The 25,013-nt window shown below is 32.6% G+C and overlaps 3 protein-coding genes and 1 long non-coding RNA gene across 15 annotated transcripts; 2 read left to right on the forward strand and 2 right to left on the reverse strand.

The window, feature by feature from the left end:
• Window positions 1–435: 435 nt before the first annotated feature.
• On the reverse strand, window positions 436–5,747 carry LOC111782005 (uncharacterized). Of its 6 annotated transcripts, none has more exons than XM_087126039.1 (8): window positions 5,624–5,747; window positions 5,417–5,531; window positions 3,584–4,996; window positions 2,890–2,945; window positions 2,580–2,813; window positions 2,180–2,471; window positions 1,582–1,778; window positions 436–957 (listed from the first exon to the last, which is right to left on the reverse strand). In XM_087126039.1, exons 3-8 carry the CDS (start codon window positions 4,910–4,912, stop codon window positions 804–806), a joined length of 2,262 nt encoding a protein of 753 aa, XP_086982165.1. In that variant the 5' UTR covers window positions 4,913–4,996; window positions 5,417–5,531; window positions 5,624–5,747; the 3' UTR covers window positions 436–803. The 6 variants fall into 6 exon arrangements, with proteins under 6 accessions (XP_086982165.1, XP_086982163.1, XP_086982172.1 ...); XM_087126037.1 differs by having other exon boundaries at window positions 5,379–5,531; XM_087126046.1 differs by having other exon boundaries at window positions 3,584–4,937; window positions 5,417–5,736.
• A 1,678-nt stretch (window positions 5,748–7,425) lies between these two features.
• On the forward strand, window positions 7,426–11,702 carry LOC111782496 (uncharacterized protein At4g37920). 3 transcript variants are annotated; one of them, XM_087126408.1, is made up of 7 exons: window positions 7,426–7,691; window positions 8,167–8,564; window positions 8,809–8,980; window positions 9,299–9,543; window positions 9,861–10,048; window positions 10,411–10,571; window positions 11,569–11,702. In XM_087126408.1, exons 1-6 carry the CDS (start codon window positions 7,526–7,528, stop codon window positions 10,568–10,570), a joined length of 1,329 nt encoding a protein of 442 aa, XP_086982534.1. In that variant the 5' UTR covers window positions 7,426–7,525; the 3' UTR covers window position 10,571; window positions 11,569–11,702. The 3 variants fall into 3 exon arrangements, with proteins under 3 accessions (XP_086982534.1, XP_086982531.1, XP_023519057.1); XM_087126405.1 differs by having other exon boundaries at window positions 11,558–11,695; XM_023663289.2 differs by lacking the exon at window positions 11,569–11,702 and having other exon boundaries at window positions 10,411–10,625.
• Window positions 11,642–18,260, forward strand: LOC111782150 (uncharacterized). Of its 5 annotated transcripts, none has more exons than XR_015422272.1 (13): window positions 11,642–11,782; window positions 11,876–11,963; window positions 12,324–12,423; window positions 12,537–12,610; window positions 12,713–12,784; window positions 13,137–13,214; window positions 13,923–14,047; window positions 14,320–14,384; window positions 14,805–15,324; window positions 15,494–15,590; window positions 16,724–16,919; window positions 17,485–17,576; window positions 17,892–18,260. XR_015422272.1 is itself a non-coding variant. In XM_087126395.1 (13 exons), the coding sequence occupies exons 1-12, from the start codon at window positions 11,703–11,705 to the stop codon at window positions 16,910–16,912; spliced, it is 1,419 nt and encodes a 472-aa protein (XP_086982521.1). In that variant the 5' UTR covers window positions 11,642–11,702; the 3' UTR covers window positions 16,913–16,919; window positions 17,485–17,659. The 5 variants fall into 5 exon arrangements, 3 of the variants coding, with proteins under 3 accessions (XP_086982521.1, XP_086982520.1, XP_086982526.1); XM_087126395.1 differs by lacking the exon at window positions 17,892–18,260 and having other exon boundaries at window positions 14,320–14,392; window positions 14,805–14,866; window positions 14,944–15,324; window positions 17,485–17,659; XM_087126394.1 differs by lacking the exon at window positions 17,892–18,260 and having other exon boundaries at window positions 17,485–17,659.
• A 3,219-nt stretch (window positions 18,261–21,479) lies between these two features.
• LOC111782709 (uncharacterized) lies at window positions 21,480–23,184 on the reverse strand. The gene is made up of 5 exons (XR_015411704.1): window positions 23,081–23,184; window positions 22,622–22,807; window positions 22,320–22,373; window positions 22,147–22,200; window positions 21,480–21,854 (listed from the first exon to the last, which is right to left on the reverse strand). It is a non-coding gene; the product is annotated as an uncharacterized LOC111782709 (long non-coding RNA).
• Between the last annotated feature and the right edge of the window lie 1,829 nt (window positions 23,185–25,013).

The following is a 25,013-nucleotide window of genomic DNA, read 5'->3' on the forward strand; positions in this document are numbered from 1 at the left end:
TGTATTTGGAAATGGCTCCGACAATTTCCTGGTTTTTAGTAGATTGAGACGACCATCACAATAAATATTGATGGATTAACAAATTTACATGCCTCTAATAATACCACCGGATTTACATTTGAAGTTATTTTTATAATTATTGTCCTTAATTCCAATTGTGGTTTAATTATATATACATATATAAAATAAAATAAAATAAAATAAAAAAACTAAATCCAATCAAACTGACAGAAGATATCAAATCCAAATAATGAAATGAACAAAATCTACTATAACGAACTTGACTAATTATCATGAGATCTTATATTTAGAAAATTGAATGGTAATGTGCACAATTTACTCTAACCAACTCGACTAATTATCATGAGATTCTTATACTTAGAAAATATGTGTTGAACAAACTGAGATCTATAATCAAGTACAATTTGCACAATATAGCAGTAATTGACATGCATTTTTGGGCAATAGGTCAAAGGTACAAATGTCTCTCTATTCCCAAATGGTATTGAACTAAAAAGAAATGCACATTACAATTAGATGCACAATTACATGGTACTAAGGAAAACACCAACAGATGCTTTCAAGGAGTTCCGAATGAAGTAAACTGTAGAATGTTGGTTTTACCTTGTAGACAAAACAGTTTATTGCCTCACCTGCACGTCACATGCCTTCTGCTTGGCCATGATGTATCTGAGCTGTGTGCAAAAGCACCAAAGACAGTACTTTCTTCTCAACATCACACCTTTAGGTTTGGTTGTTTACGTTTATTTGGAGACAGCAATGTGTGATATGCTAAAGCAGTGTTAAAAGTTCAAACCCCAATCGTATGCTTGATAAAATACCTTCAACTGAGAACTGTCAAGCAATTCAAGCAGCGCTTGTGAATCATCTGGTTTCAAGTAGTTTGCTACATGCTTCAAGACTTCTTGCTCGTTCTTTCCAAAGTCGGTGCTAAACCTGAGCAAAGAAAAATATTATAACAATAAAAAATAAAAAATAAAACATCACTAAACTGTCTAATGTCTTGGATGTAATGTTTTAAATATATTCCACCAACACGTATGGTTGATTCCTGAACTCTGGCTTACATGAAAACAATAAACTGCGTTTTGAACAGTATTTAAAAGAATTACGACCAGGCCAAGTAAAGTTGGGAAAGCTCCAGTTATCATAAACATATGGCTAACACAATTTTAATTATCCATGATATTAGGGGGTATGATTCATGGGAAGTTGTATCATCTCCAATGCAACCTCCATGAGATGTCAAAGAGTGTTGTTTTATATAGATTTCCATCCAAAAGATTGAACCAAGGCCTTGGTACAATACTGTTCAACGCCCAACGATCTACGTACTACCAGGGTTTCCTATAAATCTCCAAGAGAGTTCTTGATATATAATATATACCTTCAAAATTTTCACCATGAAATGATGACTGTCTGTATAACTAAGGGAAGGGAGCAAGTCCATCTAAAGTAGGGGTGCTAAACGCAAATTTTATAACGCAATGATGGAAACTAAAATATTAGTAAATGTTTGCAAGAAAACAGGTGGTTTCTGAGGAACTATTTCTTTCTTACCATTTAAGAATCATATTAACTGATGCAACATTGTTATTCAGATCGAGGACAAGTCCTCCGTCTCTTAAGAAACTTCGAGCTGCTTCCATCAACTCTTGATCTACGTTCCCAGGAGAATAGCATCGAAGAGCAGGCCCAGATCGGGTACCAAAAACTAGTGCAAAATGAATTAAAGGCTCCACATACGGAAGAGAAACCTACAAAAAAAAAAAAAAAAAAATAGAAACAATAAAGCCAGACTATAAAAAACTCTTCTGAAGAGAACAATATGGGACCTAAAGCTCCTAGCGACAATTGTCCCACTTGTAAGATAAACAGGAAGAGAAACTGATACGAATTATCCAGTTTGAGCCTATTATGATCAACCATCACAAAAGAACCAGATGACTGTACTTGAGTTACAACTTGTCTGCAAATAAAGGGCGTGGTCTCAAAATCTTAACAAAAAAATATTCAAGCACATCACACGGAGCTTCAGACTTTCATGGATAATTGGCACATATAATAAAACGACATAAATTATACTAAGAATATTTTTACGTCAGAATTCCATTCAATATAAAATTAGTATTAAAGATCAGAAGGGGGATGGTCTCACTTTAGAACGTTTATCTTTTGCACCAAATGGTTTCATGAGATTGTAAGGCGGTCTCTGATTGCCCCTCAAAATTCCATTTTGAATAGCTGAAAGGGAGTAGGTGGCCCCTCCAATAACATATTTGAAGTCTCCGAACAGCTTCCTTCTTTCCAGCGCCCCAACAGGATGACCACATACCAATATTGCGTGGATGGCCATCATATTGTAGAGATTAATAAAGAATGCAAGCTTCTCCTCCCGAGACAAATTTTGTAGTTCAACTCTTTGGAGCTCCTGAACAATTCTCAAATACCTGTCAAAATATTACCTTTAAATCAAAATCCTTGCATGCAGAAAAAAAACTATATATACAGCAAATAACTTGAATGTGTTTCTATCTCAATTTATTCAACGAACGAACCTAGCAAATTCCTCGCTCCCATGAATACTTATGTAATCTACATGCTTTCCATCCTCTGATACATAGGCTTCAAAAATGGCATAGGATAAAAATCTCAACCTTGATGCAATATCCGTTATCGGCTTTGGCTTCACCTCAATAATACTTCTTGCAACGTTGTGACACTGATTTGCAACAACGGGATCATCCTCCAAGAACCGGTATAAGTGGCCACCATCTTCAAATAGATTTTCCCTGTAAACAGGATTATTAATGACAAATAAAATGAGTAGCAGCCACGGCACTGAATGGAGAAGTCAAAGTAACTTACTCGAGAACATGTTGGAAGAAAAGTTCACTTGCGAGCTTTCGTCCAAATTCAATAGCCTGATCAATGCACCAAAATGATAAATTTAAAAGAAAAAAAATATCAAAGACACATCAAGGATCAATTAAAGAGCAGAGCTACAGATTAGAAAAAGATCAAAGCTATGCAATTAATTAACACATTATTTTGCAGGAAAAAGAAAATCGGATTTACACACAGTATCATGGCTACTAGAAAAATATACAATATCCGCATTAGCTAATTTATTCGCTCAATAAACGGAAAAGGTTAGTATTTTAAAGCCCCATTCTCTCGTAAGGAATAAATTTACAAGAAAATTGGAATGAAAGTCTCCGCATATCAAAAGGTAATTTTCTTCGACAATTGGAAAATTTTGAACATGAATGATCCGTATGTATTTCTTGGTTGTGAAGGCATTTATTATAGATAACTCCAATGTATCAGATAATAATAAGACTGTGCCTAAACGCCAAGAATCTGGGAGAACTACTAAGCTTCATAGAAATAATATTTCAAGTGATTCAACACAAGATTAAGTTTCTGTACGAAAAACTACCATGCCTTAGTACCTGACTGCATTGTGCACTTGAGAGTGAGAGAGAAGTTATGAAACATGTTATTTCAGAGAGAAGTCTCATCTTCTAAAAAGACAACAAAGGTACAAAGTCCAACTCACCTCTTCCCTTTCCAAATATTGATCCTCTGACAAGAAGTCCACAGCTTCTGAGCCTAGGAAACAGTTGGTGAATCGTCGCATTTTGTAGAACCGGTCCTTAACAACAATAGATTCTTTCATTTTTCGAACAATCATAGCCGATTCATCAACAGTCCCACTATTGGAGACATCATCTTCACCAGAAAGAGGTGGTAAAGGGGCTTCAAGTGATGGTGCTTCAGCTTTCAGATAATCAATTTTCTCATCAAGCTTGCCCGACTCATCCAATTCTCTCAGTTCGTTCAAGCCTCCAATAAGGATTGAATTAAAAAATACCTTCGGAACGGCAGAAGACCCAGCAATATTCTCTAGCTCCAACTTTCTACCCGGATAAACATCGATATTGATCTCGACGTATCTAAGTCTCTTCCAAAACAAAAACAGTCGAGCCTCTTTGCATTCTCGACAGCCTAACCGTGTGTACAGAAGAATTCTGCCTTTCATTGCAGCATCTAATTTTGATTCACCACCAACATCCTCCAACTGCTCAGTTTTGATTTGTGCATCAGCATCACGCGACATCTTAATATAGTTGAGGGGATTCCATGCAGCAGATCTTTCCGAAGGTTTTTCAGGGATTTTCTTGACTTCATTTTCTTTACTGGAAATGGACTCATCCTTAGTCTCGTCATTCGGAATATCCGAACATTCTTCATCTTTTTTTCCTGACAAACGACGTAAAACACTAGAGACTGCAACTACACCCTTTTCCTTAACAAAGTTTTTCAGTGTCAAAGCCCTATCAACAACACTTCGGCTCTCTGAATCACTATCCATGGAACGGTTTGACAAACTACCACTACCTTCGATCCCAGGAACCTCAGTCCCATCAAAGACTGGCTCTGGAGCTTTCTCCTCGTCAATAACTTCTCCATTTGGTTCGTTTGCCCCCATTTGAGCCTTAGAATCTAAACCTTCACCATCATTGTTTGAATCATCTGATGACGATTTAGATTCTGCATTCTTATCCTCTTCTAGCTTTTCATTAGAGTCATCGCTTCTAATAATCTGGTCCGACTTTTCAACTACAGATTTAGACTGCAAATCTAACTTGGCTTCCACCTCGAGTTGAAAATCACCTTCAACGTTCTCCCTCTCCACCACTTCATCTTGAGCCTCACATTTTAAATCGATGTTCTTATCCTTTGCTACTTCATCAAGTCCATTTTTTGTAGTGCTATCCTCACAAACTGACAAGGACTGTTCAATCTCAACTGTAGACTCTCCTCCATCTTTCTGTTTAGGAAGGCCATGTTCCTCATCCCTTTTAGCAGTCGGTGAAGTTGCCATCGGTTCTTATCAGTTTCAGTCGTACCTAGTAAAGAAAGTGTATCCGTACTCTCTCAGCACCTTTCAGATTTAGCATTCAAGAGCCTGCAAAACGTTTGACAGGATGCAAAATAAAAAAAGAAGCATAGAAGTTATCCAACCAGATATTTAGCAGAAGAAATCAGTGTAACTGCAACAAAGAGCATTCCTAAATTTCAATTCTATTCAAATTACAGAAACATAACTTCTCAACGTCATAAACAACAGCGCCATCAACGCCTTGGCATAAAAACGCGAGTAAGTCAAAGTGAGTTTCTCTCACTAGCATCATCACTCTCCACACATAACAAAATATCAAACTCATCCACTTCCATATCCTCAAATCTCCATCTCCGAATTCAATCATATTAAAAAAACCATCGTTGATTTCCAAACAGTCAAACAAACAGCAACTAAAAGAAAACAAAGAGAAGAGGAAACTGCATACGCGATCGATGAGGATGCAAATTCAGAACACTACAATACCGTCTAGGATGACAAAAAGGAATCCAGCATCCCGCAAGAGATCTTTCTTGACGAGAACGGAGTGATGAACAACCTCGAAAGACGAAGATCTAAAGGCGTTTGACTTGAGAAGAAACTGCAGAAACGTAGTAGAAAATAAGAAGAAACTGCAGAAACATATTAGGAAATAAGAAGAAACGGATCAAAATGAAGAGGATTGGAGGTTACAAGTAGGAATTAATTGATAAAAATTTCTTCAGACATATGAAGTCGAATAGAAACCGCGGTAAGGAGTTCGCAAACAAAAAAGAAAAGAGAAAAATGGATAGAAGCGGGAAGTCCGTGGGCTGAAAATAGAAAAATGGAAATAAACAGGTCTTATTTTTTTAATAATTTTTTTTAGAAAATTACATTTTTGGTCCTTCAGCTTTCAGGTTGTTTGCCGTTCAGCCCTTCAGCATAGCTTCCTTTGGCCTCTCAACTTAAAAAATGTATTATTTTTGTTTTTCAATTTTAAGAAATAAGCATACCCGTTTAATCATCGTAATTTGAGAAATAGGTTTAAAATTTTTGGTAACTAATATATTTTTTATTAATTTAATTCCGACTAAAAACTTAAGTTTTCAAACTTTAAAAACCAAATAAATGTATTACTAAAAATTGAAGGATAAAACATAAACAATTTTATTTTTATTAATTGTGTTGACTAATATAGTGTATTTGGGCTAAATTCATACTTCATTTTTCCATTTTTGTAATTACTATATCTGCTCAAGTTTTTAAATATTTTAAATTAAAATTATATTGATTTTTTATTTTAATATTTTTATTAGGTGAAATTTTTGTTGAGGATTATTGAAGTGAGTTCTACGTTGGTTAATTTAGTAGAATATCATAGGTTTATAAGGGAGGAATACTAATATCATTGGTATGAAGCTTTTGAGGAAGCTCACAGCAAAACTATGAGACTTTATGTTTAAAATTGACAATAACACAGTTATATATATATGTGATATTTTTATCTAACTTTAGTCATCTTATTGAGTGCTATATTATAAATGGATAAAAATACAAAATAAAGATTTTAATATTGATGGACCATGTAACCAACCTGAGAGGGTAGGTTGCAATTAGCGCTAAAGTGTAAGTTTGCCTCCATAATTAACTTTAAAATATTTATACCAACTCCAAAGAGGAAGAAACATTAAAATAAATTTGGTATCACGTAAGCTATATTTTAAAGAAATAAGCATTTAAATTAGTTAAAAACTAGCAAATTAAAATTGTCTCCCAACTTTAGCCATAGTTTAATATTTGGATCTAATTTATTGTGTAATCAATCTAACTAGAATTCTACTTTTCCTTAATAATATTCCTTAAATAAAATATAAAAGCATTTCATTAACTAAATTAGTCGTCATGTTTGAGAATAACTTTAAAATAGTTAAAATCATTTTTTTTATATTTTAATTAATATAAAACCTACTGTTAATATTTTAAAATTAATTATTATCATATAAAAACTGAGTTTAAAATGAAATTTTAACATGACACTATGAAATGGATTTTAATAAATCATTTCGAATAAATAAAAAATTTCTCCCAAAATAACGTGGTATTGATTTTCGAAGAAAAAAAACCCCTCAATTATAAGAAAAAGATTACAAACTAAATAATAGCAAAAATGTTACATTTTTCACTGATATAAAATAATTTTTGTAGGGTTATATAAAATTCAAATTTATATGGAATGGATAAATTAATTTTAAATTTGTTTAAATCAAATATAAAAATTTATGAACTTATTAAATATAAAATTAAAAAATATAATCTCTTAAAAATTTAACAAATACAAATATCAAAACTATGATCTAATTTGTTAAATATATACATATTAAATAAAATATTTTAAAATTTTAAAGAATTATTTAAATATTAGGCATTAAGATTAATATTTTGTTCTATATATATAAACAATATATATATATATATATATATATATATATAATTTCTAACCAAGTCGGGCAATTTGGCCTTTTAAACCCTAAGAAAATCCCATGCGGGGCCAGAGAGGAAGCGAAGGTGTGTCGTGTGTGTTTGGTTCAGTTCTAGCTTCTGCTTCCACATTCGATGATGGAGCTCCATTGCGCATTTCTCCACACATCATTCTCTTTCCCTATCAGAGATAGAATTCTTGCTCATGGAGACGCCTCCGCTGCCGTCGCCTGCTCTCCCTCTTCGTCCTCGCTTTCAAGAATTCCAGCTCGAAATTTTTCTATGGGTTCTAGCACCAGAGGTAACGAACTCTGAACTTTGTTAAAGTTTCCGACGAGTTGCGAAGATAAGACCATGAGATTGCTATCTTTGTTCATTATATTGTTGAATTATTCACGACTTAGAAAATTGTTCTCAGATTTTCTCGAACACAAAATTGGATTTGGAAATTTGGCCTTAAATTTTGTTTTGTCTGTCTCGTGCGTGTGTAGCTGTGCATTGGTTTAGATGTCGAATATCTGTTCAAATTATTGATTCCTCATAGTTCGTGTACCAACATCTTATCAAGCTTCATATTGACTTGGCAGTCACAAAGTGAATGCGAAGGTAGTATGAATTGTTTAAAATTGTAGTAATTTGTTACTTTGCTAGTTTATCTTGTCTTAGAAAATATGATCGGGTGAAGTATTAATAATTTATTTCTTGCTAGTTTAAATTGTAACAACGTTTTTTTTATCAACATAGAGTGAAATATTAATAATTTTGTTGAATACCAGAGTTCCGCTCATTGGTTTCTCGAGTTAGACTGATGAAATCATCCTGTTCTGCCGTTGTCAGAGGAGAGAGTGCAGTACCTAGTGATTGCAGTCCAGAAACTATTGATTCTTCGAATCCAACTCCAACTCGCAATGGACCAGTGGGAAATGTTCCAAATGCAAAAGATGGCGTGGAATGCTTGGATCAGCATAAAATGACCAAAGTGTGTGACAAGCTCATTGACGTCTTTCTGGTCGACAAGCCAACTCCAACAGATTGGAGACGGTTAATTGCTTTCAGCAAGGAATGGGACAGTATCCGACCCCATTTCTTTAGAAGGTGCCGAGATCGAGCTGCCTCTGAGGATGATCCTGGGATGCAGCATAAGCTACTCCGGCTAGGAAGAAAGCTGAAAGAGGTCAGTCTCGGGATCTTAGAAAAAGGGTAAAAAAAAATCCGCAAATAAGAAAAAGTGTATGTAAGCTAACATTTCGTATGCCAACAAGGTCAATCCTCAGTTCTATTTGTGTAGAGCCACAAAGGATGTGTTCCTCAGGGAATAATCAAAATGAAGTGTTTCGTACGTGATTATTTTATGATCTCATAGTTGCAGTATGTGAGTTGTTTATCATGTTTTTTTTCCCCTTTAAAAATTTTCACAGATTGATGAAGATGTGCAGAGACACAACGAACTTCTTGAGGTGCTCAGAGGAGCAGCACCATCAGAACTTGGTGAAATTATTTCGAGGCGTCGTAAAGATTTTACAAAAGAATTCTTTGTTCATCTTCACACAGTGACTGAATCTTATTATGATGATCCGACTGAGCAAGATGGTATTACTGCGTACTTTTTAGTCTGCAAAATACTTATGAACTTTTCTTGTTGATAGTAGTGAATAAATAGCTGCCTAAGTGGTTGGGGGAAGCCTAATTCAGGGAATGATCCGCAACCTAAGCGTAGCTTGATTGTTTAAGGTTTTTATACATTTATAATTAGTTCCTCTCCCTAAAAAAATTATTGGAATCTTCTCTTTATTTTTAAGTTTTTGAATGTCATCTTCTTTCGTTTGCAAAATGCGTTCTTTTTTCCTATAATATATGGTATTGATATGCTTGAAGTGATATTTTTTCGCTTATATTTCAATTGATAAGCTCTGGCGAAGCTTGGGAACTCCTGCCTGGCTGCTGTACAAGCATATGATGCCGCAACTGAAAACATCGAAGCACTAGATGCCGCAGAGTTGAAATTCCAGGATATCATCAATTCTCCAAATTTAGATACCGCTTGCAGAAAGATAGACAGTCTGGCGGAGAAAAACCAGCTTGATTCTGCATTAGTATTGATGATTACAAAAGCTTGGTCTGCTGCAAAGGAATCGAACATGATGAAAGACGAGGTAATGCATTTGCTACCGTTGCTGTTTGCCTTTGATGCAAAAATGTGGTTTCATGGTCTTATTTTCCAACCATTTCAGAAATTCCAATGACTGCAAAGTTCGTAATTGCTGAAACTACCGATAACGCTTTCAAATAGTGTTTTCTGTTTGAATGAAACGACGATAGCTTAAGACACCAAAGAGAGAAAAATACCAATATGGTCCCATGAGTCGTGTCATATGAGCATTTAGCAAATGAGGGCACGTTTAATCGATGGACTGTCGTTCATATTTACTTTTCAATGGTGAAAGAGTTGGTGTTACTTTTATTGGCGCAGGTGAAAGACATACTATACCACTTGTACGTGACTGCAAGCGGTAACCTTCAAAGATTAGTGCCAACAGAAATCAGGATTCTGAAGCATCTTCTTACAATCGAGGATCCTGAGGAGAAGCTAAGTGCCCTGAAGGATGCATTTACCCCTGGCGAAGAAGTTCAAGGACAAGATGTGGACTGCTTATACACGTATGCTTTCTCACCTCATTGTTAAGAATATATTGAAATATTTAGCATGCCATAATCTATGAGCGTAAACCCAATATGATAGCAGATTAGGGGGTTCAAAGCTTCCATGTTCCAACCCTTACAGTGCTATTTTCTTATCTATTGTACTCAAAGTTTCTTATCTATTAAAACAGTGATTTTAGTGAAAACGATTTGTTTGTAAGTAATTCATTGAGTTCGTTGGCTACGGAGGCGTTCCAACCATTTGATTTTGAACGTGACAAAAGTGCTAAATGTAGTTTAAATTTATTATCAGTGATTTAACACTCCCTGCCATTGTTTTTTTTTTTTTTTTTTCTTTTTTTTTCTTAAAACACTTTTAGGACTCCAGAGAAGCTTCACGCGTGGATGAAGACAGTGCTGGATGCTTATCATTTCAGCCGGGAAGGCACCCTCATAAAGGAAGCCAGAGACCTTATGAACTCACAGGTCATCGTAAAACTTGAGGAATTGAAACATCTCGTTGAAAAAAAATTTATGTGAGGTAAATTTATGTCTATCAGATTCTGCAAATTTTGAAATTTTTAAAAAATTATTTTATTGATCTTAAATTTTCTGTGTAATGAAAACTTATAACCTTAAATTTTGTAATAAATTTGTGAATTTTAAAAAATTAAAAAATTTAAGAGATTAAACCTATAATTTTTAATGATTTATAAATCAATTTATGGATTGACTTTGATTTTATATAGAACTAAACTAAAATAAGTGAAAATTAAAGATCTAATTGAAACATATTGGGCCCGAGTTTTTATGAATTAATGTTGCTATATTGACTATTATATCAAGAACCAATTATAATTGAGCAAAGAGTAAAAGATTCGTAATTAAATTCTATCGACCATTTCTTTTCTTTGGGATTATCTCTTATAATTTCCAAAACTATATATTCAAAATTGATGAAAGATAAAACCTTTGGTATTTGTTTATTTATTTATTTTTTTTAATCTTTGACATCTTAATCTATATAATTAAAAAAAAAAATGATCTCGTGATTGTTACTCAAAAGATTCAATTCCTTTTATATTTTATTAATATATTAGGATTTAAAATAAATGTGGATCCGAAGGCCTAACTCTGTTTTTCTTAGATATTTATCAAAATTAATTTTGATATTTTGTAAAAATAATTAAAATGGCAACTGAAATTATTTAGATTGAATTATATGGGTGTTTCTTTGAACTTGTAGGATTATATTTATTACTTAATATTTTGATGGACGACCTCGTCAATTAAAAGCTTGCACGACACAATTACGATAAAGTTAGGATTAAAATATATATATATATATATATATATATATATGTAATAATTAAATAGATAATCTTGCTAACCTCCTGGCATAATTAAATTGGTGAAAATGTTATTTCTTTGAAATATAACATTAAAAAAAATATTAAAAAAAGAAAAAGAAAAAAGGAAACCCGCGGGGAAAACCTCTAATCTAACCCATTATTTATGTATTCGAAGCTACATTCCAGTTTCCAGACGATCATCTCCCGCGGTTTAAGCTTCCCTCCTTCTGGCTTGACTTCTCCTTTCAAATTTGAAATTATCGTTCCCAAACCTGGAGGATCATCATCCGGTTCAATAGCATGATTACAACTGATCGACGATGAATCGGAAATTCTGCAATTGCGCTATCTGTGAGAATTCTAGTCAGGCTTCCATTTGCACCGTTTGCGTCAATCACAGGTACGGACGTTCTTTGAGACTGTAATTAAGCTCCCTGCTTGACTGGAAGAGACGTTTTCTGTATTCATCTTTTCGGTTTCGATTTTCCGGCAGATTGAATGACTACAACTCTGCGTTAAAACTATTGAAAGCTCGGCGCGATTTGTTGTATTCGAGGTTGAGCGACGTACTTGTGGCAAAGGTTTGATGCCGTTCTTGCTTGTTTGTCGCTCTCTTTGTTTTTCTTCTTGTTTGAGGTTCAACTATCGTAAATTTGTTTTCTGAAACTGATGTGCCAAATAACCGACGAAAGCACCTTGGTGAAGTTGCGATTGCTGTAAACTGAAGACGAGATTACCGATGCCTTTGTTTACCGAATAATTATTTTGTTATTTCACCTATTTTACAAAGCATTTTGATCATTTGAATTTACTTCGGCTTCATGTTGTTCGATTATTGCTGGTTCTGTGCTGTTGTAGTGAATAGTATTATTTATCTATACAATGTACTTGTGGAGCAAATTGCTTTTGTCGAGAAATTTAATATGAACTATTGTTCTCAGGGGAAGGCAGACGATCAATTAAATTGGAGAGTTACTCGGAATGAGAAACTTACTAGGTTAAGGGAGAAACTCCGGCGCAGTAGAGAAAAACTCGAGCAAGGTTTCTGAACTTCCATAAGAACTTTTTAAAAGCAACGTAGTCACTCAGATGTTTGCCAAATTATGTAATGAGCAAGTGCTTATCAAATCCAATAAATTATTTTATGAACACAGGAAAGACGGAGATTGAGTTGACGTCCTATGATCTCAAATTGAAATATGCGATGCTTGAATCAGCTCGTTCTGTGGTACTCCGTTTATTTATTTTCAGTTCACACTAGTTGTATTTCCTTTCTCCCTTCGATTTAAATATCCCATAAGCATGGTTCTTTCTGGAATTTCTGTTGCAGTTGGAAAAACAACGAGTTGAACAACTGGAGAAAGCCTATCCCGACCTTATTAGCACCAAGAATCTGGGACATGTATAACCTATATTCCCTTTTTTATATGGACATCCTTTTTCAGCCTGTTTTTTGCTGGCTGATTCTTTTCATATATATTTGCATAATATACTTGTGTACATGTGCCACTTTGTCTGCACGAACTGTTTAGGTTAAAAAAAAAAAATGCATGTTTGAACGTATATAAATGTAGGCCTACATGACAAATGACCTTATGAAACTATACTTGGTACATAACACGGTGTTATGTTTTTTTTCACATTCAACCATGCTTTTATACTGGAGATCAATGTTGTCCAAGTACTTTTCATTCTTTAGTTGGACCTCTTTTGCACGACTTAATGCTTAATGCAAAAGTGTTTTATGGAGACAGATGGCAATTACCTCTGAACGCCTTCACAAACAATCCTTGGTTGTAAAACAAATGTGCAAATTGTATCCACAACGTCGGGTACGCTCTTATCAGCAAGTACAATTTCTGAGTGCTTATTACATGCTACCTACTGCTGTTGGTTCCTAATGAACCATCTTTTTTCTGTAACTCGATCATATGTTGTACGAAAGAAACCTAATTATCCAAATATTTTAATATATTATTTCAATATCAAAAGAAATATTTTTGAAATTATTCAGAAATTATCAGGTCTGCATACTCGAATTTTTCTGCTTTTCTTTTCTTTTCACCTTGGAAGTTTAACTTTTCCTCTATTATGAGTATGTAGAGTTGAAAATGTTAATACACCATTCCTTGAATTAATGCAGTGCTTCATTTCGAAGGAATCTGAGAGGATTCTTATAGGAAAAACTACAATTCCTAAGATCTGCATAACAAGGGATTGAAATATTCTGCTTGCATATGAAATAATAGTCTCCTTTAGCCCTCTGCCACATATTTAAAGCTAGAAATTTAGTTAGTTTAAGCCATGGCCTAAGACCTTATAATTATCAGTCACATCTATTTATTGATAAAATTACAAAATAGATTGGGGTAAAAATTTTGGGCAGTAGTATGCATGATCAAACTAAAAAATATTCATTTTTTTAGTTTCTCAGTCCATTAATTTAAGAAATATTTTCATCAGGACAAGAATAATTTTTGTTTGCTGATGAATGCTTTGGTGTTCTCCCAAATTTGTCTACATTCAATCTATTATCATAGGTTTTAGTTCATGGAGAGAACAAAGAGGGACCAAGCGAGCAATTTGACCAAATCTGTTATGTGAGCTTACCAAGAGGACTGGATCCGCATTCTGTTGAGCCACACGAGCTTTCAGTTTCTTTGGGGTAACTTCTTCTCTGTATGATGGTTGGCTTGTGCATATTTATGGTTTTATCTCTATGTTGCCACACGGTTAACTTGTGCATAGTTATGGTTTTATCTCTACGTTGCTACACAGGTTTTAATATAATTATGCTACCTTATATTCTTACTATTGGGGTTTGCTGTCTCATCTTCTGAAGTCCTAACACTCAACTGTTAAGGGCTTCTTTCTGCCTTCAATTATAATTGAATGTTTTTTTCCATCTAATTGAAGTCTCTTTGGCTTAACTGGCAGATACATGGTGCAACTTCTAAATCTTGTCGTTCAATATCTGGCTGCTCCTGCACTTCACCACTCAGGTTTTGCAGTACGTACATCTTGCTGGATTTCTCTCTATGATGGCTCTATCAAAATATTTGACAAAAAAAAAAAAAAAAAAAAAAGTTGTGGCTTATCAAAAGTCACTGAAATTATTTTGCAACTTCTTTGTGTTTTTAATCATGGGTTGGTTAAGGTTGGTAAACTTTTATTGATAATTTTGATGATGGTTTTATTGAACATAGGAGTTGTGGGTAAGGATAACTGATAGTGATGGCTACAAAACTCTTCTTTATGTGTCTGGAGCTATAACGGGTTTAGTAAACTTACATTATACGAGAAGAAATGGTTTCATCTATATGTCATTCAAATTTAAATTAATCATATTCTGGTTTTCATTCTTGTATGTTAGTTGTGACACATCTCCTTTTGTTTTCATTCACCCATGCTTAATATTGCAGGGTTCTTGTTCACGCATATGGCAAAGGGATTCATATTGGAAAGCTCGTCCATCTTCCCGAAGGTAAGTTGGTTGAATTTGCAACCTGATCACCAAATCTTATTTCTTAACTTTTTGATTGAAGGTGATGAATTTTACAGCAATGAGTATCCACTTTTTATACCACGTCAAACCTATAGTTCAACAAGTGGGGAAAATTCATGGTCTGATAAATGCTCTAGCAGCTTCGGTGTTGCTTCCTTGGAATCGGAGAGGAAATCACATTTAAGTTCACTAGAAAGTAGTAGCTTCAGTTATCCGTCCGCTCCTCCACATTCTATAGAAACGCACAAGAATTTGCAGAAGGGGATTGCCCTCCTCAAGAAAAGTGTAGCATGTGTCACCTCATACTGCTATAACTCTCTCTCTTTAGATGTTCCTTCTGAAGCTTCTACTTTTGAAGCATTTGCTAAATTATTGGCTACTCTTTCTTCATCCAAGGAAGTGCGTTCTGTTTTTTCCCTCAAAATGGCTTCTTCCAGGTATTTCCGTCCCCTTTTTCACTTTTAAGGTTCTTGCTGGTATTTGAACTTGCTTCACCATGTTCTGTTTATTAAACAAGAAATGGAAAAATGTTGTCATGTAGATAATTATTTTTAGCCACACAGCTTACCCTGACTGATACGCATGGTTATATCTTCTAAACTCAAGGCCCCCTAAGCACGTTCAGAAACTGAACAAGTCTGCATGGACTGTTAATTCGATTTCATCCAGCATGCTGTTCGAGAGTGCACATTCACAAATAATGGTATGAATTTTTAACTTGACGTTGTTTTAGTGTGTTGCTTGCATCAATAAGTTATTGGGTTTTTCCCCATCTGTTATTAAAGAATTTATGGAATTTTAAATAAATGGAAAACTACCATTATTGTCTCCCTACTTTTTAGATGACCCATTTGATTTTTCTTTGAATTTTGTTAGTTACCATCATAATTGATCCATCATGTTAAAGGGTAATAAAGCTTTCTCAGATTAACTGGAGTTGCATAACAAAATTATCCCGCACTCCAAGACTTCATTGTTATTTCTTCTATATTGTTGTGTCATCTACTTTGTCTCGTCATCCTTGGTTATTCATACCCTTATTTCTGTTCCTTTATTCTTTTCCCAAATGCAAAATCAACGAAACCCATGAATAAAAAATAGAGTGAATGAACAAACTTGGTGGAAAAGTTTGCACCCTTAGACAAGCACAAGGGTAAAAGATCCAAGGAAAATTTTACACCCTTAGTGTAGGTGAAGTGCAACTCCGATTTTTTTTTTTTTTTTTTTTTTCTTCCTTTTGTAGCATTGTTGATACATTAGTTTGAATCAATGCAAGGGGATTGGGGGAGGTTGGAAGAAAAGTAATGAACAGAGGAAAAGTTAAGCAAGGAAAGAATGGTGATGGGTTCGCTTGATAGGAATAGGCAGGTTAATATTCTTTAAAGAATAGGACCCTTCTTTAGATGATCTGGTGGGAAACAGAAAAAATTTACGTGCTAAGAGGTCGTGGTAAGATAAGACATTTGGGACTGTAAAGGTTTGGTGGCTTCATCTTGGAGTTCCCTCTCTTCATATGCTTTCGTTAGCTATTCTATATTTATTATTCGACTTCCAACTAAAAGTACTTTGTAATTCCATGTGTTCAATGAAATGGTTTTGCTTTCCCTATAATAATTTCTTTTTTGGAAAAAAAATAAAAAAGAAAGTTGATAATACAAAGTAGAAGTGGGAAGATTACCTGGATAAATTGAAAAAGTGGTTTTGCTTTCCCTTTATTTTTCGTTCTCTGGGGACTATCTATGCTGCACGTATTTAACAAGCGATTCTACTATTTTTTTTTTCATATCTGTATGAAGGACTTGGTTTTGTTATTTCAATTTTTGTGTCTTAATGCAGAAAACCAATTGTGAGAGTAATCTTCCAAGTTATCTTTATGCCACCGAGTTTTCTGATGCTGGAAAGAATGATTGCACCATTGAGGAATGGGACTTCGTAGAGCATCCAACGCTTCCTCCACCACCATCTCAATCTGAAAATATTGAGCATTGGACTCGAGCAATGATCACCGATGCCACCAAACAGTAATTTAATGGTAACTAAACTAAGACTGTTTTCTAATTTTTAAAAGTTGCCACCAGTAAGTGATGCTATTACAACTCATTTAAATAGAAACACCCAATTTAACTCCATCTCAAGCTGTTTGTTTTTCTCATGAGCATGCTCCAAATTTCTTAGTCCAATGCTGTTTCTATTTTTTGGATTATGATTTGAAAAATACCCATATGAATTGTCTTGTTTATAGTAGCCTTGCAGTTCAACGTGGATACAAAATACGATGTTGCTTGATGTTGCACTTTTGAGATCAAAATACCAGTTTGGTTTTTGTACTTTAAGTCTGACCTAATTTTAGTTTAGATGCTTTCAAATATTCAATTTTAGTTTATGTACTTCTAAATATTTAAATTTTTGTCATTGTACTTACAATAAATCTCAAAATATCAACACTTTTGCAACAAAGAAAACAAAGTGAAACAGAAAGACAGGGAAAAGGAATAGATGGTATTTTTGCATTAGGTCCAAGGCTGGGAGCACTAAGCCCTTTGTTTTATTATTTCTTTAACTCTTTATGGTCCATGTAATATTTTGTATCACATCAGGTATATGGAGATAGCATGAGAAATAGAAGGGGATTTGGAACTACTCAATACACAATCAGCTTTCGACCTGTAAATATGAAGACTTCCAAAAGGTGTACATCCCTCAACATGTTTAGGTTTAGGATAACTTTTATTATTCCATCATATTAGCCAATAGTATTTTCGGATCTTTTTTTTTTATTTGTTTTTAAAATGGGTGCACATGGAGGGGCTGTGGGGACGTCTTTCAAATATCTGTAGTAATCTTTAAATTTGCTCATCCCGTATGTTTTCATGATTTTATTGGTTTGAATCGTACCTCCACTTAATAACTAGATTTTACTGAACACAAACACTAATTGATAACAACTATTCGATAAATTAGCATATTTTCTTGATCACTCTTTTACTTCTGTCTTTTTTGGTAGTGGAAGGGCAGAGGTTTATTCTTCTTCCAGTCCTTCAAAGGTGTCTTCCTCTCCATCTTCTTCCACGATTACTTATAATCTTTATTATCTTCATCCTTCTTATCACTCCCACCATCATCCTTATCTTTATCACCACCACCATCGCCACTGTTCTCACTTCCACCACGGTGGTCATCATTGCCATCATCTCTTCCTCCTTTGGTGATATCATCTTTTACCATTTTTCTTTTGTAGTAATGTATGCATCTGTATCATCGTAAAAAAGGATATTTTTCGATGCATGAGGTCTCAACATTTTCATTCATTATCAGGTAAAACCTCTAATGTTCTCCTCATAGCATGTCATTTTACAATATATCCTTTGAGACATGTATTGGAGTTGAATATTGTATCATTCATATCATACATGATCTTATGTCATATCATGCATACCTTTTGACATATCATATCATATTATGCAAATAGCATATCATAAAACACGTCACAACATGTGTTATATCGTCAAACGTATTACACCATAATATATATCGTATTATCAACACGTCACATTATAACATTAATATATCATATCACAAACATATCATTATTCTAACCTTTCATAAGCATATCATAATCATATAATTTCATAATCATATCATAATCATATAATTTTATAAAAACATATCATAGTCATCATTTCATAAGCAGCATATTACAGTCTGACATATCATATCATATTATGCAAATAGCATATCATAAAACACGTCACAACATGTATTATATCGCCAAACGTATTACACCATAATATATATCGTATTATCAACACGTCACATTATAACATTAATATATCATATCACAAACATATCATTATTCTAACCTTTCATAATCATATCATAATCATATAATTTCATAATCATATCATAATCATATAATTTTATAAAAACATATCATAGGCATCATTTCATAAGCATATTACAGTCATTATTTCATAAACATATCATAGTCATATCATTTCATAGACATTTTATAATTATATCATTTCATAAACATATAATAGTCATATCATTTCATAAACATATAATAGTCATATTATTTCATAAACATATTATAGTCATATTATTTCATAAACATATTATAGTCATATTATTTTATGGACATTTCATAATTATATCATAGTCATATCATTTTCATAAACATATCACAGTCGTATCATTTTCATAAACATATCACAATTATATCATTTTCATAAACATATCACAGTCATATTATTTCATAAACATATCACAGTCATATCATTTCATGGACATTTCATAATTACATCATTTCATAAACATATCATAGTCATATCATTTTCATAAACCTATCATAGTCATATCATTTTCATAAACCTATCATAGTCATATCATTTCATAAACATATCAGTTATATCGTATCGTATTCATCATTTCCTAAACATTTCATAATCATGGGGCACATGTCATCATGCAACATCAATTTGTAACCATACCGAAACTTGGTTGGCCTAAGTCGAAGCTACTAAAACTCTTTGATGCTAGTGTGACACATGTCATCATACATCAATTTCTAACCATACCGATAGTAAAGCCACTTGGTTGGTCTAGGCCGAAGCTACTACAACTTCTTGATGCTAGCGTTAAGTACCACTTACTTGGTTAGCCTAAGCTGAAGCTACTACAACTCCTTTTGATGCTAACGATATTTAAAACTATCCTCTAAAATTTAATTCTACATGAGGAATTCAATCATCATAAATTAGAACTATGTAAATTGACTCACCTAGTTTTGTATAAAATAATTTAAACCTACTCCTAATCATTTAACCTAGCTCAAACTAATTTTACATAAAATAATTTAAACTTACTCTTAATAATTTAAACTCCCTAATTTTACATTAAATAATTCAAATTTACTCTTGATAATTTAAACTAGATAAGCAAACAACTCAAAAGTTTTAAACCAACTATATACATAAATAATTTAAACTTTAAACTTGACTCTAAAATTTTAAACGAGCTAAAAGTAATCTTGAAAAAAAAAAGAAGAAAATGGTCTAAACATATTAAACCCAAATTGAATTAGTCAAAATTAAATGTTTGGCTTGAAGTAATTTTATGTTAAATGATCTACTAAAAGAGTATATGAGTGAAGACAAAATATGGTAGAAGATGAGATTAATCTTCATTATTAAAAATATGATCTATATGAGTGAAGACAAAATATGGTGGAACATGAGATTAATCTTCATTATTAAAAATATGATCTACTAAAAAAGTATATGAGTAAAGACAAAATATGTCGGGATTAATCAGTAAAAGTAAAAGTGAAAAGTAAGCCGAGAAAAAAAAAAATGAAGAAAAACAAAAACAAGGCCAAAATTCAAATTCCAATTTTGAATTCTTGATAAGAACAAAAAAAAAAAAAAAAAAAAAAGAAATTGACAAAAATTAAGTAAGAAACAAATAAAACTCCAGAAACGGCGCATTATGCCTATTTGCGATTCGATTGGCAAAGGGATGAAGTGTTGAGTCACAAATTATAGATTGAAAAAAAAAAAAGAAAAAAACAGCAACACCATCACTAATATCAAGATCGTTTAATAAAATCAATATATATTCCAAGGATAATTTGTGTGCTCCTATTATGATTGAACAGATTCAAAAGATTCTCATTTTAGTTTTAAGTTGAAAGCTAACTAACTAGAATTTATTGATTAGGTTGCATATAAATGACATTGGGATTCACGTAATGCCTAGATTCACTTAAGTTGTTATTAAAAAGGAATGCATTGTGATAATAAATCTATAAAAAAGTTTCACATAGGTTCTAAAAAAGTACTGTATTCAAGAACTATAATGTGTTATATATAAATGAGGGATCAGCAGGTTAGAGATATTATAATGTTTGTGATACTTATCAATTTTATTAATTTAAAAAATCAATGTAATCTTTTAGGATTAACTTTTTTTTTATCAATCAAGACCTACCCATCTTTATACGTCATTAAATGACAAAATAACAATACTATATATATATTATATCAAAATTATGATAAAATAACCATACAATACAATATATATATAGAACTTAATAACTTAGTTGAAAATACTTCATATTTTAATTTGATTAAGTAGATATGTTTGTTTAATAAATAAAACTTACTACACTTTACCGGCGATTGCTACCTAAAATGCAGTAAAAAATATTTAGTATTACAAAATTACATAAAAATAATTTTAACGTCATTTCAATTAATAGGTTAGATTTAGAACTATTTACTCTTACGTTGCTAAATTTATAAAGAATTTTTGGCATGATTCAACTTAAAAAAAAAAAAAAACATAATAATTTATTTCTCCTATTGTATAGACAATTGAAAAATGACACAAAATGAGTAGCCAAAAATAAGATAATATATAAATTTAAAGCTTTTCAGATTTAGAAAGAAAGAAAAACGTTTGCAAACGCATTTAAAAAATGAAAAAAAAAATCTAAATATCAGATGACAAAAAGGAAATCTGGTAAATGTTGAATCCAATCTTTCGTGAAACGACAGGATCGAAGAAACTAGAATTTAAATAAGACAAGAAATGATTTCCGACTGCAATCATTAGCATTATAAAATACAAAATAATCACGAGATGTCGTTTTACATATTATAAAAACAATTCAACATGTAAAAGACAAAAGGAGTTACTATGATTCAAAATCATTTTAGGTTCCAACGTTTTTTTTTTTTTAAATTCGAAAGTCCATAAAAGAATTAGAAGAAATTTTATGGAAACAGAATCACTGTGAAAAACATGATCCCTAAAGAAGTAGAAAGAGGAAAGAACGGTTCACCTGAGATGAAGCAAGCGACTCGGCCATGGACACGAAAACAAAGAGTGTTAGCTTCACCTGAAATGCAACGAGCGCTGATGAACAGAAGAAGCTTCGGTTTCCATTTTGGACGTTCCGAAGAACCTGCATACAAAGAGACACGAAAATAACCTACACAGTTCGATCTGTTCGCAATCAAGTCGAAGTAACCATGAGATCGAAAAAGTAAACGGTCAAGCTCGTAAAACTCATTCTCCAAAGAGAAAAACAAAGAAACAAGAAGGAAACGAACACTCAGGAAAAATCGAAAACCTAGAATCGTCATTCACCTCTTCTTCCAGATCCGACAACCTAGCTAGTAAGACAGAAAAAAAAAAAAAAAGAACAAGAACAAGAAGAATAACATAGAGAGAACCTAGAATCATCTCTTCCATACCTGAAGTGCAGCAGCAAAAGCTCAGCGATCGGGGCGAGAAGTTCTGAGGAAGGGCTGAAAGAAAACGAGCGGGAAAGTGAAGAAGGATGAAAAGGAAGATGGAGAAAAGAAAAACGTTTGCAAAAGCATTTAAGAAAAGAAAAAAATAATCTAAATTTTTTATGACAAAAAACCTGGTGAATGTTGAATCTCATCTCATCTTTCATGAAATGACAGGGTAGAAGAAACTAGAATTTAAAGAAAACGAGATATGATTTCAGTTTCTAATCATTTGCATTATAATAATTAAAATAATCACGACATGTCGTTTTTCCTATTGTAAAAACAATTCAACAAGTAAAAAACACAAGGAATTATTGTGATTTAAAATCATTTTAGGTTTCTAACATTTTGAAAGCAAAAAAAAAAATAATAATAAAAAAAAAATCATAACAACAGAATTAAAAGAAAATTTATGGAAACAGAATCACTGTACCAAACACGATTGTCAACGAAGTTGAAAGAACAAAGAGCGGTAGCTTCACATGAGATTAAGCAAGCAACTCGGCCATGGTCATAAGATTAAGCAAGCAGCGAGGCTAAAATGCCTCCGGCGCACGTTAGCGGCAAGCGCTGATGAAAGAAAGAAGTTTCGGTCTCCATTGTTGTACGGCCAAAGAACCTGCAAACAAAGAGAACACGAAAACAACCTACACCGTAAGATCTGTTCGCAATCCAGTCGAAGCAACCATGAGATCGTAAAATAAAACAGTCAAGCAAGTAAAACTCATCCTGCAAAGAGAGAAACATAGAAACAAGAAGAAAACGAACACTCGGACAAAATCGAAATCATCATTGATCTCATCCATGTCTGAAAAAACTAATTACTAAGAAACAGAAAAAGGAAAAACAAGAAGAAGAACATAGAAAGAACCTAGAATCATCTCTTCCATACCTGAAGTGCAGCAGCAAAATCTCAGCGAAAGAAAACGAGCGATAAAATAGCGGGAAAGTGAGAAAATGAGGCTTCCGTGGAGGAAATTTGTTTTTAAAGCTGTGCGGCGTTTATAGCACAAGTTCTAGACTATGATAGAAGCTGAGACGGCCCATTATAAGAAACAAGTGGGCCTTGAGATTGAAGTGAAGCCCAATAGAAACTCCAAACATTTGGGCCGGAGAAGGCCCATATTTTCGTTTCAAGTAATGGAGCGTAGCCCATAGTCGTTGGAAGTGATTGATGTGCTTGTCCATCCAAAAACAAATGTTTTTATTTTTAAAAAAATCATTTAAAATATTAAAAATATACCACATGCTTTGCACATAACATGGTATTACAAGTTTATGCATTTATATCAATTACTATAATATCTCAATTAACAAAAACATTATATCTTCAATTAAAATATTTATTCAATGGATTTATTAGGACTCCTCTTTTTCTCCGAAATTATTTTAAAAAATAAAAAATAAAAGTATTTAAAGACGCGAAAAGTGTGTATATATATTAATAATTTAAAATTAACTATTAACGTTTTTTTTCTCAGATTATTTTGGTTTATTTTAATTATAAAAATAAATAATAAAAATAAAAAACACAAAACATATGCCTCTAGGTTACTCAATTATTAGGCTCTTCCTTAGTTAAGAATCTAAATGGGTTTTTTTTTCTTTTTTTTTTTTTTTTTGGTAAGAAAAAAAAAACTTTTCACTTAATAGAGACCACGTGGAGACAACAGAAATTAGGAAGAAATAATTTAAAAAAAAAGGGGGAAAAAAAAAAAAAGAGAAAGCAATTCCAACGGTTGAGAGTGTTTCCTTGTCTTGCACCACCAAATACTACATTCCAATAATAGACTGCATTTTAACATTCCCTTTAACTATTAATTAATTAGTTAATGCACCATCTATCTTATTACGGATGATTGCATAAATTATTTTATTATTAATACAAGGAATTTAAGAGAACCAACAACAAAAGTATAGAATTAAGGAAGCAGAACATCCCATTATAACATAAATGATTAAATTCTTTGTCTGTCTCTAATTATTTAATAATTCACACTAATTTATTAATTTTTTTCTCAGTTATAGGTAAATTATTCATAAGTAACTATTCTCAAATAAGTAAAAAAAAATCTACCACGAGTAAAAGAATTATATTAACCGTTTTAGAATATAAATTTAATAGATATTGAGAATCTAAATAATGTAGGTTTTTATTCGGATTGGTATTATTTTTGTATAAATTAATCTATTAATTTCACGTGAAAAAAAAAATTAAAAAAGGGGACCCAAAGAATTTAATAATTATTTAATTAAGTGACGATATTTTGTGAAATTCAGGGTCAGCTGTGCCATATTCTATATTCAATGAAGGATATGAAAAGATTCTGTTTGTAAATTAGGAGAGAGAGGGATAGATTCTGTAGGGTTTTCTTGGTTTAATAATGCAAGTGTTCATAACACCAATATATATAGTAAAGAATATAATACACTTTTCCCTTCTATGCTCTCCAAACTAATAATTTAATCCTGTAACGTGTCACAATGTATATTATAAAGATTCAGTTCGCATAAATTAAAATTTTGTCATTAATTTAATATATTATAAATTTTTGTAAATTATAATTTATAAATAGCATTTTTCTTATCCCATAAAAAATCAATTATTATGTATTTTTTTAAAAAAATTACAATGCAAGCTTATGCGTACGTCAAAAGGCAAAAGCCGTACACGTTAGTTTTTTTCCTATATAAAAAAAAGGTGAAAATGTAAATGTAAATAAAAAAAGAGAGGCAAGAGAGAGATAAAAGGCGAGGGATTAAAGCGAGTTAGTTATTAAGCTATTTAATAATAAAATCGAAAGTGTTTTATAAAGGAGATAGTG

The sequence above is a fragment of the Cucurbita pepo genome, chromosome 1 (assembly GCF_057944985.1).
Source record: "Cucurbita pepo subsp. pepo isolate OVF chromosome 1, ASM5794498v1, whole genome shotgun sequence".
Classification (NCBI taxonomy): domain Eukaryota; kingdom Viridiplantae; phylum Streptophyta; class Magnoliopsida; order Cucurbitales; family Cucurbitaceae; genus Cucurbita; species Cucurbita pepo.